We start from the raw sequence: 15,067 nt of genomic DNA, 5'->3' as shown, positions 1-15,067 counted from the left end.
GAGAGGGAGAGAGGGAGAGAGGGAGAGAGGGAGGGAGGGAGGGAGGGAGAGAGAGACACACATGGCCGGATACTGATCTGCATGCCACATTCCACATTCTACAACAGACTGCTTGGGGCGTGGAGTCTGCATCCAGCCTGTCAGGATGTCATCTGCTAGCTTCCAGATGAGCCATGGTTAAGTGAGGCCTAGTTCCTAGGGCTGCAAGGCAGTGATGTAAGAGTATAGCTTGGAAACCAACTTCTCTGATCAGAAAAGCAGTCTCTTACCTAGAGTAATAGAGGATTAATTTAGGTTTTGCTTGGCAGGTTAAAAAGTTTTGGCATGTGATGGCACACACCTACAATCCCAGCACTCAGGAGCCCCAGGCAGGAAGATCACTGCAAGTTCAAGGCCCTCCTGAGTTACATAATGAGTCTAAGACCAGCATGAGTTACATAGTGAGTTTAAGACCACCATGAACTACACAGTGAGACCCTGTCTCCCCCTCCCCCCCAAAAGTTGCATAGTTTTAATGTTTTTAAGTTGTCTTTTACCTTGCTAAATCAAGATTCTAAAAACTCACATGATTACTTTCATAATTTCTACAATACAAAAACACAGTTTATGCACTTCTTCATAGGTATAATGCGTTTTTAGTACAAGGAGAAAAGATGACAATGGAACAGTGGAGCTTTCAAAATTCTGAACAAGTATTTTCAACCTAGAGTTCCATACCCATCAAAGTTATAATTCAAATGCGAATGTAAAATAACAGACATTTTCAAACGTGGTCTCAAAAAACATATGAGCGCCCCCAGCGGCCGTGAGATGAGCCAATGCTTCATGTACCTGCTCCCTGCTGTAAACTTATCCCTCCCACCGTGGCAAACAACATAGCCAACTGACCACAGACTGGAGCCTTTGCAACCACGAGCCAAATAAATCTTTCCTCCTTTAAATGGATTTTCCCTGGGCATTTTGTCAAAGCAATGAAATGCTTAATAACATCATAGTAAGTGTAAAATCTATACTTATAAAATGTATTATTTATAATTTTATTATAACTAACCAAATAAATTTAAAGATTATAAACCAAATTTCAACAAGATACTGAGGACCAATAAAAAGAATTTGTCTCAAACAAAAAAAATGCACATTTTCTTAGGAAGCAATATGAGGAAGGCAAAATTAAATCATAAAAAGAGCAAGACATAGGATTCAGAAAACAGTACCTAACACAGAAATGAAGCAGATGGACTCGGGAAAAGCACAGTCAATGTCTCTATTCGGAAACCCAAGAATCACTACTGTGTGCCAGGCATAAAGGCACAGTAAGGGCTGCTACCACGCAAAGCCCTATTCTATTGTTCCACTTTTTCAACCCCAGAAAAGCACTAGGAGGTATATCCTATCAAACAAGGGTATGAACCAAAAGACAACAAAAGAAATAGAAAACAGAAAAAATAAAAGGTAACTGCAAGATCCATGGTGATAGTGGTGTAGTAAGAAAAAATAAGAGAACAGATAGCTCCTGGAAGCACTGGGGTGGGGGGCTGTTGGACTTTGGGATGGAGTTGACCTTGCGTAGAACAGAAACATCTGAACATGGGAAAAAACTACCAAGTGGTATACGTAAACTAAAGATGATGAAGTAAATTTTCAACCACTATGAAAACAAAAAAAGAACAATCATAGTACCACAACACTGCTCAGCAGGGAATTTCACAACTGTCAGAAGCTCTCAGAATGTGGCCTACAGACCCCTTCAGTTTTACTTACAGGAGATGCACATAGCAAAACTATTTTCATGATTTTAAGACATTTGCTGACATTTGTTCTGGCAGTGTAGAAGCAACAGTGGGTAAAATTGCTGGCACCTTGCCATAACTCAAGGTAGTAACACCAAGTGTATTAGATTTGTCATTAGATTCTTTACCATCTTATACTTGCAATTTTTCTTTTTGTATCAGGAATTGAACTCAGGACCTTGTGCTAGCAGGCGGGTGACAGTGCCAATGAGCTAAATTCCCGGCCCTCAACTAGCCAGTTTTTCAAAAGAAGGAATGACAAAAAGTTATGGTTGAGGCTATTTGACATTTTCTCAAAAGTTAATAAAAGGTGTGTAGCATTTCCAAGAAATAACAGTATTTGCGGTCGATAATGAGATGTGAGCTTCCGAGCATCACCATGCACTCCACAGCTTCCGAGTACCAATGAGACTGGTAGTGATATTAACAAATGGGATGTGGAAGACCGCTCACCTCAGCACACTGGTATTTTCCTTTTTTTTTTTTCTTCATTTTATCTTATTTTATTTTTTGAGATAGGGTCTGTGTAGTTCAGGTTGGCCTCACACTTGCGATGATCCTTTTGACTCAGCCTCCCGAGTGCTGGGATTACAAGTGTGCACCACCATACCCAGCTCAAAGCAATATTTTTCAAGTGACCAATTCATGATGTCAGCAGACTTGGGTAAAAGACTCATTTAAAATGCAAGATAGATCAATGAAATTCTAATTCAACAGAGTACAACAAGTTCACCAACATGGTTTCAAAATCTACATTGTAATAACCTTTAACCATCATTTGAGTTTTACTGAAATAACAAAGAAAAATACCCATTAATTCTCTGGAAAAGCCATTAAATATTCCTCCTACCTCTTCCAACTACATGTCTGCGTGAGCTTGGATTTTCTTCACATATTTCAACTCAAACACCATAATATAATAAAATACAAACGTAAATAGATACCACAATCCAGCTAACTATAAAGTTAAAGGTTAGATTTTCAAAATATAAATGAATGCAAGCCTTACTAATTTTTATTTTGAAAATATAATTTTTCATAAAACTATCTCAGGAGTTTTCAAGTAGTTTAAAATTATTTCCATTGTAATATTTAATACAGTGAGTTAAAAAGATCCAGCCTGGGCTGGGGATTTAGCTCAGTGGCACAATGTCTGCCTTGCAAGCACAAAGTCTTGAGTTCGATCCCCAGTACCAAAAAAAAAAAAGGTACACCCTACTGTGATGGTTGATTGTGTCAACTTGAGTTAAGAGAAGCTCAACTAAATTGGCTCAACAATTCCAGGGTGGAACACCTACCCTAGGATGGCATAAAGGGGAAATGCAGAAGGACAGATCTGCTTGTTTCTTCAGAGGTGCTCCAATCTTTGCTATCACCTCAGACATCATCTCCTGGCTTTCAGTGCAGCCCTCAGCCTGCTGGAGTAGACTCTAGCCTTTCATCTCAGATCCATCAGCCTCCTGAGACAGACCGACCCTCTGTACTCTTCCTCATCTGACTCTGTGGCGGCCACTGTAACCCAATCTTATAAGAAGACATACAAATATATAAGAATTTACATCTGTTTCTCCAGTAAACACTGACTGATACAGAATTTGGTACCAGAAAAGTGGGGTTGGTGCTGTGACTGTACCTGACTATGTGCTTCAGGAGCCCTTGGGACTGGCTTGTAGAAAAGAGTTTGGAAAGATTCAGAGATGCTGATTGAAAAAGTAGAGCTGGAACACTGTACTTAATGGGAGACTCTGGCAGAGCTCAGAAAGCCAGAAGGCTGACAGAAATCCAACCAGTAAAGACCAGGCTTCCAGAGGTTTCTGCTGGGAAGAAGGCCTGCATTGGCTCTTGGACTCCAGATGACGTATGCTATACCGTGACAGAAAGTTTATTTGCATTTTGCTCATGTCCAGAGACTTTCCACGAGATTAGATTAAGGGTGGCAGACTAATGAATCTGGCAGAAGAAATTTCAAAGCAGTCTAATGTAGAGGCCATGGAATGGCTGCTGCTGGGGGCTTTCAGCCAGATCTATATCGAGAATGAAGAGCAAAGAGGCCAGCAGCATGATTTAAAAGGTTTTGAGTTTGGCCAGAAAGGAAGCACCAGTAAAGCTGTGGCGTGAAAAGATTAAGAGCAGAGATCTTGATAGCTGAGAAGGAAGAGGAATAGAAAAATGGCCTGAGGACATCACATGAAACAGCAGGACTCTAGTCTGGCAGCCTCAAAACTGCAGAGGTGAAAGACTGCTTTAAGACAGTCCCAGAGCACCATGTTCCAGAATGGCTATGCCCTATGGAAGTTGTTCCTCGGGATTTGGTTCGTAGGCACTGGACACCTATAGCCAAGAGAAAAGGAAGCCTGGCTCCTGCTCCAGTACCATGTGGCACATCCACATGGTACTGATTTTAGGTGCATGCAGAATGCAAGATTTGTGGGGTCAGGAAGGTTTCCACCTAGATTTGGGCTTTTTTTGGTATTTTATTTTTTGGAATCCAACTCAGGGCCTTGTGTTTACCAGTCAGGCAGGCAGGCAGGCACGGCATCGCTGAGCTACATCCTGGGCCCCCACCTAGATTTCACTAGAAGGCCTGGGAGGCCAGGCTGTGTGCCACTGAGAGGGCAGTGTATGAAGCTGTGAGTGTGAAACTGAAGGTGCAGTGGAGACCCCAGAAGGTTGAAGAAGACAGGAGCGAGGATCATCTGAGGAAAACTGCAAGGAGGGAGCAGAACTGGCCCAAGAGAGAAGCCACCAGAAATGCCACAGGGTGGAGCCACTCAAATTCTTTGGAGTTCACAACTTGCCACAGACTGCCTCAGATGCTGAACATAGAACTACAGGAATTAATGCTTGCCCTATTGAATTTTGGACTTGCCTTGGTCCCATTCCTTTCTATCTGCCTCTTTGTACCTTTTGGAATGGAAATGTCTATCTCATGCCACGGAATATTAGAAGTGCTTAACTTTTCAATTGTACAGGGGCCCACCGCTAAGAGCTTGCCTTAAATCTCAGAGACTTTGGGCTTGGACTTTTCACCAATGCTGAAACTCAGAAGATTGGCAACTCTTAAAGATGGACTATATGCCTTTTGCATAAAGAATGTACATAACTCTCTGGAGGGCCAAGAGGCAGAATATTATGTCTTGTGTCTAGATGTGCCCCCAAAGCCTCATGCGGTCACAAGTGGGGCTTGCTGCCTGGGTCTAGAGCATGTGACTCATTCATGGTGCAATGTTGGGATTAAAGGGTATGATTACTCAGTCAGCCCACAGATTGGTTTGGCACTGCCCTAATCTCAGTAGCCTAGATAGAATATACAAGGAGCACAAAGTGGCTACTACAGTCCTTTGTTTGCTTTGCTACTTTCTGCCTGCCATGAATTGTTTCTCCTCTTTGATGCTTATCCGCCATGCTCCATGCTGTACTGCCTCGAAGGCAAGGTCTGAAAGCCTACAAACTGTGAGCCAAATAAACCTTTCCTTCTTTAGCTTTGGGCATTGGGTATTTTGTATCAGCCACAAGATAAGTAAGATACCTACTGTATATACTCTGGGTTAAGTTTTAAGGGAGTAAATGGATTCTAAAACCAAAATAATTGAGAACTACAGGCACAAATGTAATAGACATTAAATTAAAATTTAATCAAAATTAGCCGGGCATGGTGATGCAAGCCTGTAATCCCAGCACTCGGGGGTCTGAGGCAGGAGGATCGCTGTGAGTTTGAGAACAGCCTGGGCTACATAGTGAGTTCCAGGTCAGTCTCAAAAAGCCAAAAAAAACCCAAAACCAAAAAAAAAAAACCACACCAAAATTATAAATATTATTTTGCAAAGCCAGAATAGAGATTCCTAATAAAATTGGTAATAAAAGATAAAAATGTAATCTAAACTATTTTCCAGAAAGAAATGCTTTGAAGATCTATATCTCTTACATAAACCTCATTTAATTCTAACCTGTAATGTCTGTCTCCCTTACTAAACCCAGGACCTCCTTAAAGCTAGAAATACTGTCTTTTTAAAATGCTGTCTTCTTTTACCTGTGTAACTCTATGAGAAATCACACCCTATATCATATAGCAAATATTTAATATTTGACTCATTGAATAAATGATAATCCAATCCACAAAATTAGGCCACACTGCAGCAAATAACTTTTTTTCCATTTTTAAAAATTGTAAAACAATACTGTATTAGAAAGTCACATTTCAGAATGAGAGCTCATTCAGTGTATTCTATAGTCAATGACTGACTCTATGACACTATTTTTTTGGTACCAGGGATCAAACTTGGGTCCTCGCGCTTTCAAGACAGGAGGCAGGCAGCAGAACCACTGAGCTAAATCCCCAGACCTGACTCTGACTGCTAAGCCGCAATTTATTTGCATGTAAATTCACAGGAGACCACACATACGCAAAAGTATACTCCTTTCTGTATGTCAGCCTGTTCTCATCTGTCATAACTTACAGCAAGCACCACTGAATTGCAGTAAAATCAAGATTTTCCTCGTCTCCCCTATCTTTTCTCCTACTTCACTGTTTTACACCACTGGCACTCTTTAGATGACCAATGAAAGCTCTCCACCAGTTCAAAGGTTTTTCTACAGCCCTGGGAGGTCGAGGACCAGAGGACAATTGAGGCCTAATTGGCCTCCCCTGTGAGCACAAAGGAGAAAGGCTGAACTCTCTGGTGACTGCATATGAGGGAAAAGTTAAGACTGCTGAGGTTGTTTACCAGAGAGTGTACTAACAGATACCGGAAACCAGATGAATCTTGTGTTACCTTGATTGCTCGGGCCCATGTTTACGAGACTAAAAGTGAGGCGGGCCAAAGGCTCGGAGCTCCTCCTGCTTCCTAGAGGTACTCAGCCCCTTCGGCTGCCTCAGGTTAAATTGACTCTGTCACCCCGGGTCAGGGAGGAACAAAGTAGCAGGTCCCAGAGCAAGGACAGCCAGGAGATTCAGCTACAGGGGGCACCCAGAACAGGGACCCGAGACCAGGATCACCAACAATGGGAGAAACTAAAGCAAAATAATCTTACCAATAGTATGATTCCCATAAAGGAGCTGCTCCAGAATTGCCGTTTTCCCCACAGATAATAATCCACAAACCACAACCTTGCATCCCTTTCCCATCTTCTCTCAGGATATCGCTGTGAAGAGAACAGAAGGCCTTTACTGTTGAAATGTATCTTTTTCTTTCTTTTGAAGTTTAAATTTAATCAAAAATATACACACAGGATAAATTTCGAATATAAAAAAGGAAATACAGAATAAGAATCTTTCCAAATCCCATTCCCCAGTCTCCCATTTGCTCCCTTAGGGCAATCACTGAAATGAATTCTTATCTTCAGAGATAATCTAGATTTACTGTAATATTACAACACACATGCACTCCTTGCTTTTATTTATTTCTGTGGCAGTGGGAATCAGACTTGGGGACTTGTGCTTGCCTGGTAGACATTGTGGCCGCTGAGCTACACTTTCCTGGCCCAACAACTGCTTTAAAAAAAAATAACATTTTACATGAAAAATTATTTAGGAATTGATAAATCTTTAGGAATCCAATAAAATCTTTAATCCTTGAAAGAGACTGCCTACTGATCAACATTTACCCGGGAAAATAAACATTTAAGTAAAGCTTTAAAGAGGTAGGGAGATAAAATTTTGGACAGAGAATGGACCTGACTTTCTTTTTTGGATCTGACTTTTTAAAAAGAATTATTAAATTATTAATAATATTAGTACTATTGTCAATCTGTTCTCGGGAGAATGAAAAACTGGATTTTGGTAGTCACACAGGCTCTTTTAGTCATACTTTTTTTTTTTTTTTTTTTTTTTTTTTTTTTTTTTTTTTTGGTTTTTTGAGACAGGGTCTCACTATGTAGTTGAGACTGACCTGGAGCTCACTATGTAGCCCAGGCTGGTCTCGAACTCACAGTGATCCTCCTGTCTCAGCCTCCAGAGTGCTGGGATTACAGGCGTGTGCCACCACGCCTGGCGTTTTAGTAATACTTTTTAAGGAGGCACAGACAGTGCTAGAAAAATTACCCGGGCACTTCTAACTAGAAAAAGGAAAATTCATTTTTCCTAACTTTCCAATTTATATCCAAGAAATATCAAGTTCAGGTAACATGGTTTTTTCAAATATCCTCAAGGCTTCTGTTTTCTAGAAATCAAAGTACCAGAAGCCAAGGCAGAAAGGGAAAAAAGATCATTAAATAAAACAGAATAATCTGATAAATTCAAAGTTCTACATGACTTTTTGCCATCTCCCACCAGCTCCTCCTTTCCTCCAATTCTCTTACCTACAAATGGACATGCCATAATGCTAGCTAAAAGGGATGACACAACTCCCCATAGTCAAGGTCATCTGTAACAAAGCGGATGCTAAATATCTGTTCACTTGGGACAGTGACAACTAAAAATCCAACACAGAACATATCTTAATGGTGCCAGAACATGAGCTATCTTTGTATACATGTGCGTTGCCCAGCACTATTAGTTTTACCAACTGTGAAAACATTGAGCAACAAATGAAGTTTCCTTAAATCTTCTTTATTTTCTCAATCAGTAATTCTCTATGACCCAAATCACTCACAACTAGTCAGCTGACAGAAAAAAGGTTAATGGCAAAATTAATGTAACATAGTAACAACACAGCATTCATTTCTAGAACAGAACACTGTATTTTACTTGTAAGGCAAGTAACCATTTCTCTGTGATGCAACCATCATTCTTAGGTGGCAAATACAGGAAATTATCTTTCTGTAGTCTAGATCTCCCAAGAATATTTACCACTTCCTTCCTTGCACACCAATTCTCGTAAGGGACTTTCTCTCCTTTATATTTTCAACATAACTACAACAGAAAAATCTTTGCCTTATCAATAAGGGCACAGCTTTGTGTAACATTGATTATCTATGATTATGGTATCTCCTATGTCTGTAACTATAGTCTATGCTAAAGGGTTTTCTACAAATGCAGGTACTTCTGAATGTATGATTTTGTGTGTGCATCTTTTTTGTGTGTGTGTGGTATCACAGATTGAACTCAGAGCCTCACATTGAGCTATTTCCCTAGACTTTCTTTTCTTCATGCTTTGAGACACTTTGCCAAGTTGCCCAGGCTGGCCTTAAACTCCTGATCTTCTGCCTCAGCCTCCTGAGTAGCTGGAATTACTGGCATGTACCAACGTGCCCAGCTAAATTTATGATTAACGTCATTTATCATAGGTGTCTACTCTTTCTACATGTTGTAACTTCTTGGTAAATTATGCCACTGAATTTGTCTTTCAAATATTTTGTTTGTTTGTTGTTTGAGACAGGGTATCGCTATGTAGTTGAGAATGACCTGGAATTCACTATATAGCCCAGGCTGCTCTCAAACTCACAGCAATCCTCCTGCCTCAGCCTCCCGAGTGCTGGGATTACAGGTGTGGGCCACCATGCCCCGCTTCAAAAGTTTTTAATGACAAGAGCCAGGCTTGGTGGTGCACACCAGCACTCGGGAGGCTGAGGCTAGAAGATCATCCTGAGTCCAAGGCCAGCCTGGGCTACAAAGCAAGATCCTGTCTCAAAAAAAAAAAAAAAAAAAAAAAATAAAAAAAAAAAAAACACTAAAAAAAAAAAAAAAAAAAAAAAAAAAAATTAAAAAAAAATAAAGGAAGCTACCACCTACGCATCGAAGAGTTTGGAAAAGAAATAAATCTAACAATCTACCTGAATATAGGGAAAAGGATGGTGGTGCAATACAGTTCCATCATAAAAAGTTCCTGTTGGAATCTCAATTCTAACTTTTTAATTGTCATCTCCCTCTGAAAATGTCAGCCTCTGTAGAATTTCTAAATACTAATCCTTATCCATAAGTAAATGCCCTTTTATCACATTATACCAATCTTGTAAAAAACTCAAGTGCTCTAAAAGGGTGGACTTGCACTGTAGCTAAAAGAAAGCAGCAGCTAGCCACAAGAGAAAAAAGCAAAACAAAAAATCAAAAAATAAACCCCAATGATTCATAGCAGCGATAACCCCTCTGAAAAGGGAAGCAAGTATGAGTGCAAACTGGGAAAATGTCAAAGCCAACAGAATCCTGAGAACTTAAGAAATCAAATGCTGTACACCAAAGGAATCGCCTTAAAATATGTGCTTAAAAAGTGGTACACTTTGTACTTTGATGCTTCACTGATGTTAGGGTTAGCAGATAAATTAGTCAAGAATGCATTATTATTTTGCATTTGTATGTAGGTATATACAAATAAACTGAGGAGCTCACTAAGCTATTACCAGAAAAGACTTCATCAAGGACCAACAGTAAAGCCAACTGAATACAGGGAGCCCAAAAACATAGGCTAAGAACCAGGCATGACAGGGCACACCTGTAGTCCCAGCTGCAAGGGAAGCTGAGATGAAAGGGTCACTTAAGCCCAAGAGCTGATGACCAGCCTGGGCAACACAGTGAGACTCCATTCCAAAACAGATCATAGCATCAGCAAAACAAGCCAAGTGCACTAGCTGAGAAATTTAAGGTTTTTGTTTTTGTTTTTAGGAATAAAAGAGAAGGAGAAGGATTGAACAGACCTCAATAAATATACTATCAAAAGGAAAACAAAGAGGAAAACGTTAAGTGATTAATCAAAGCATGGCTGAAATATTCTAGGTTCCTAGTTGTCTCCCAAAGGGGAAAAAGTACTACTGCAGAAAGCAGAGTACTGACTTGCTAACACCAATTAAAAAGCATGAATCCGGCCAGGGATATAGCTCAGTGCCTGCACCTGTCTTGCAAGGGCAAGGTACTGAGTTCAATTTCCGGTACCAAAAAAAAAAAAGTATGAATCCCTTATAAACTGCATTTTTATTTGTACAGTGCTATGGCATAACATACAGCATAGAAAAATATATATCTAATCCATACCGTCCCTATTATCATCAGCGTCTCAAAGACCACCAGAGGCAAAGACAGGGACCACTCTAGGCTCTTTTTCTAGGATGGTCTCCTTTTGCTGCTCAGCTGGAACGGAACTCTCAGAGTTCAATAATCCTCCTGCCTCAGCCTTCCAAGTAGCTGGGACTGCAGCTACATGCCACCACACCTGGTGAACTATTTATGGATCATAATTCCCAGGAAAAACTTGCTCTTTGGGCCAGGAATGCAGCTCACCGGTGCAGCGTCTGCCAGGCAAGCATAAGGCCAAGTTTGATTCCTGTACCAAAAAAAGAAAACCCAAAAACCTTACTCTTCAACTGAGTGTGGATATGTAGAGTTTTTTAATCCAAAATATATAAATTCCTCTACATGGAAGCATAAATAATTCATTCTGAATAAATATCAGCACAACACACAGAAAGAATACTTTGTTCTCCCTAATATAATTGCTAAGCCAATAACTCACATAAAAATATAAGCACTTCTCATGCCTAAAAATACCCAGATTTACAAACAAAAACTACTGGCTGAGCACAGTGGCACATGCCTATAATCCAACACTCTGGGAGGCTGAGGCCGAAAAGACCATGGATTCAAGCTCAGCGTGGATAACAGAGACATTGTTTCAAGAAGAAAAGAATCTGCCAGACTTGGCGGTGCACACCTGTAATCCCAGCACTCGGGAGGCTGAGGCAGGAGGATTGTTGTGAGTTCGAGACCAGCCTGGGCTACACAGAGAGTTCCAGGTCAGTCTCAACTACATAGTGAGACCCTGTCTCAAAAAAAAACAAAAAGAAAAGAAACAAATTTGAAAAGGGGTTGGGGATGTAGTTCAATGCAAAGGCCTCAATTTCAGTTTCCAGTACTGCAAGTAAATATTACCTCAAGTTTAGTTCTACAAGCACTGTTTCATAATACAGTACTAAATTGAAGTACAACTATAATTATAAATATAAGCATAATAGAGCATAAATCCAATAAATGTACAAAAAGGTCAGCTGCAGTACCCTGGACAGACAGTGAATCAGATGAAGAGATCCTGGGCATGGTCAAGTGTCTTAAATCTAATTTCAAGAGTCTGAAAAGCCACAGAGTAAATAGATAACCTCTAGGTTCCTTTCAAAATTGCCATGCCAGAGCCATGGATTTAACTCAGTGGCACCAGGCCAGTCTCACAAGTACAAGGTACCGAGTTTGATCCTGGGTAGTGGAAAAACAAAAAACAAAAAACAAATTGCCATGCCAGCTGAATGTGGTAGTGCACTCCTGTTAATCCCACCACTCAGGAAGCTGAGGCAGGAGGATCACTGTGACTTCGAGGCCAGCCTAGACTACCTAGTGAAACCCTTTCTCAAAAAAAAAAAAAAAGCGAAACAAGGGCCAGGGAATTTAGCTCATTGCTGCCACCACCTACATCGAAAGCTCAAGGTCCTGAGTTCGAGCCCCAGTACCAAAACAAACAAACAAACAAAGCAAAAGAACAAAAATCCTGCCATGCCATGAGAGGGGAAACCACTTATACAGAATATGTATCAACACTGCAATTAACATAAAATATATTACTTATAGTTTCTTCTTACAGTTCTTACCCTAAGAGACAGCCAGACAATAAAATTCAATCTGTGGCCTATTAAACTTCATCTGACATAAACAACTAAGAAAACACAGGCAGGCCTGGGATTTATCTCAGTGGTTCCGCTGCCTGCCTCATATAAGCACAAGGTCCTGAGTTCAATCCCTAGTACCAAAAAACAAACAAACAAACAAAAGAAAGAAAAGAAAAGAAAAGAAAAAGAAAACATAGGCAAGATCCAAAGCTGTCTGAAACCCACATTGCTCTGCTTTATAGAATATTCACAATAATATTGCTAGAAAACACATTCATTGGTCCACTCCCATAGAAAATACCAAACTTTAGCAACATTCTCTCTAAGGAGTCATCAGAAACAGGTCCCCCAAATTTTTGAATAAGCAGATCATTCTATTTTCATAGTGAAACTTTTTATGTAACTAGAAAATTAAAACCGAAACACTTAACATCACAGGAGAGATGTTATAAATCTCTGAAAAAATAGCATTAGATGAGTAAAACTTCTACACTGCATACTTACTTAAATAAACATAATGGCACGTAATACTTTCACTTGTTCACGTGTAAATATTTTTACTGTCACAAACATACAAAGGATTCTGTAAATACTTCACATAGTAAAATATAATAAGCAGAGTCCAGCTTATCATTTTTATTTAGTACATAGTGAGGGCCTACCATAACTCCAAACATTAGGGACAAACTAAAGGGCAAAAACCAGAAACAATCCTTGTCTTCAGAAATCTCAAAATCTAATGGATATACAAATACAAATCCTGGATCAGGGATTTAGCTCGGTGGTTCTGCTGCCTGCCTTGCAAGCACAAGGACCCAAGTTCGACCCCTGGTACCAAAACAAACAAAAAACCAAAATACAAATCCTACTGAACTGCAAGTTGAGAAACTGCACATTGAAAAACAATACTGCAAAACCAGCTGATAATTTAATAAACTATTCACAATGCCCGCATTATCTTTCCACATGAATCATCCAAATAGGCAGTCACCCTAAATTCATTTTTTTCCTGAACCCCGCATCTCGACCATCTTGATCCATCAGTAAATCCCATTTGGTACTTTTGAGACATATCCAGGGCTGTATCGATTTCCACCTTCATCACTATTCAAGTGGCCTAAGGCACCATCTCTCATCTGGTCTGGTCTTCCAAAGACCCTATCCCAGTCCCCAAAACCTGTTAGTACTATTTTCCATGGTAAAGAAATTTGGCATGTGCAGCTGAATTAAGTCTTCAGATACAGAAACTACCCTTAGATTACGGAGCGGAGCAAAGCAATGTAAGCACTACTGTCTTTGCGACAGGACCGCTGCAGACTGAGGATGGTGGATGCCCCCTAGAACGGCTGGAAGGAGCAGTCCCAGAGACACCTTGATTTTAACCTACTCTCTGCTTCCACCTTTTCGCTTTCCTTTTTTACAGCAGCAACTCAAGTCACCCTTTTAAAATATAAGCCATTTAGCTCAATGGTTCCACCGCCTGCTTCGCAAGGGTATGGTCTCGAGTTCGATCCCCGGTACAAAAAAACAGATTAAATATAAGCCATATGTTCAAAACTTCAAGTGATTTCCAATCTTAGGCAGCTGGAAATCTACAGCCCATAAAAAAACATTCACCTCTCAGACATCCTGTCCTGTATTCCCACAGGGTAGACCCAAGCAAGCCGCTGTGGTTCCTTGCGTTTCTTCAGAAGTCCTAGCATATCTCAGCCTTGTCACTTTTCCCTATTCCCCAATGAACTCAGCAGCCTCCAAGCCAGCTCAAACCCTGGGCGGGTTATTTGTTGTTTGGTGCTGGGGAACGGCCCGAGGGCCCCGAACAGGTATGAAGAAGCACTCCGCCAATAAGCTACACTCCCAGGCTTGATACCCTGAACATTCCATCCAAAAACTGTAACCGCCAACAGGTGTTTCCAAGCAAGGATAAACAGGCGAGGCCCTGAATTGGGAGTCAGCTGCCCCGCTGAGGGTCCTTGGCTAAACCACCCAGGTCTGGAAGCCAGCTGTGTGGGCGGCCCGTTCCCCTGCAGAAAGCAGGGCTCAGCGGCGGGGAGCGCTGTGCCTACACAAGGCAATGCAGACTTCGTGCTTTCCGCTGCAACCCTCACCCCAGCACCCCAACCCTTTGCTCCCCTCGACGCTTCCCCTTAGCGTGTACCACCAAACGGAACACCTAGCGTACTTATGTTTACGGCTTGTTTCCAAGAAAGCTAAAATTTCTGCGTTCGCTGCGGCGTCGCCAGCTACGGATAGTGCCTGGCATATATTAGCGACTTAATATATTGTATACTTGTTGCATGAATAGATAAACCAGGGGAGGACTCTGACAATGGCAGAGCTGTGGGGTTTTTCCTTTAGGAAAAATAGGAAGGGGGACAAAACCACTAATTGACTTACAAGGTAAATACGATTCTCTTAAGCCTTGGTCACATATAAAAGAATTAGGTAGATAATTAAAATCACACGACTGTATTAAAAACATTCTGGAAACACACACAAAACCCAGCGAACTATTTTTCAATAACGAACGCAACGCAAAATGCCAGCATTTTCTCGGGATTTCTTCCCGAAGCATTCGCACCTGCCAAACAGGTCTTCGCAAATAACTGTGCTTTTCAAAACAACAGCAAGAACACAAACTGGTCTGACGTTAGCGAATCTGGGAGGAAACGCACACACAGAAAAGCAGGGAAACGGAAGGCGCCGAGCCCCAGCACCCAGCCGCGCTCGGAGCCGGGCCCGCGGGGAGGAGGCGC

The 15,067-nt window shown here is 41.0% G+C and overlaps 1 protein-coding gene across 4 annotated transcripts in view; it reads right to left on the bottom strand.

Annotated features, from left to right (window-relative positions):
• Nkiras1 (NFKB inhibitor interacting Ras like 1) overlaps positions 1-15,067 on the bottom strand; it is a 112,320-nt gene that overhangs the window by 96,907 nt on the left and 346 nt on the right. For 3 of the 4 annotated variants that reach the window (XM_033756981.1, XM_010640150.3, XM_010640148.2), the window contains exon 2: positions 6,822-6,932. In XM_033756981.1, the coding sequence (XP_033612872.1) occupies positions 6,822-6,915 (94 nt within the window). In that variant the 5' untranslated portion in view covers positions 6,916-6,932. Of the gene's footprint in view, positions 1-6,821; positions 6,933-14,892; positions 14,916-15,067 lie in introns of those variants that run through there. The other variant, XM_010640149.2, reaches the window with a different exon arrangement.

The sequence above is a fragment of the Fukomys damarensis genome, unplaced genomic scaffold, assembly GCF_012274545.1.
Source record: "Fukomys damarensis isolate Sample0158 unplaced genomic scaffold, DMR_v1.0_HiC HiC_scaffold_28, whole genome shotgun sequence".
Taxonomy (NCBI): Eukaryota; Metazoa; Chordata; class Mammalia; order Rodentia; family Bathyergidae; genus Fukomys; species Fukomys damarensis.
The sequence above is the reverse complement of the archived record's forward strand: the minus strand, read 5'-3'. Positions and strand labels throughout refer to the sequence as shown.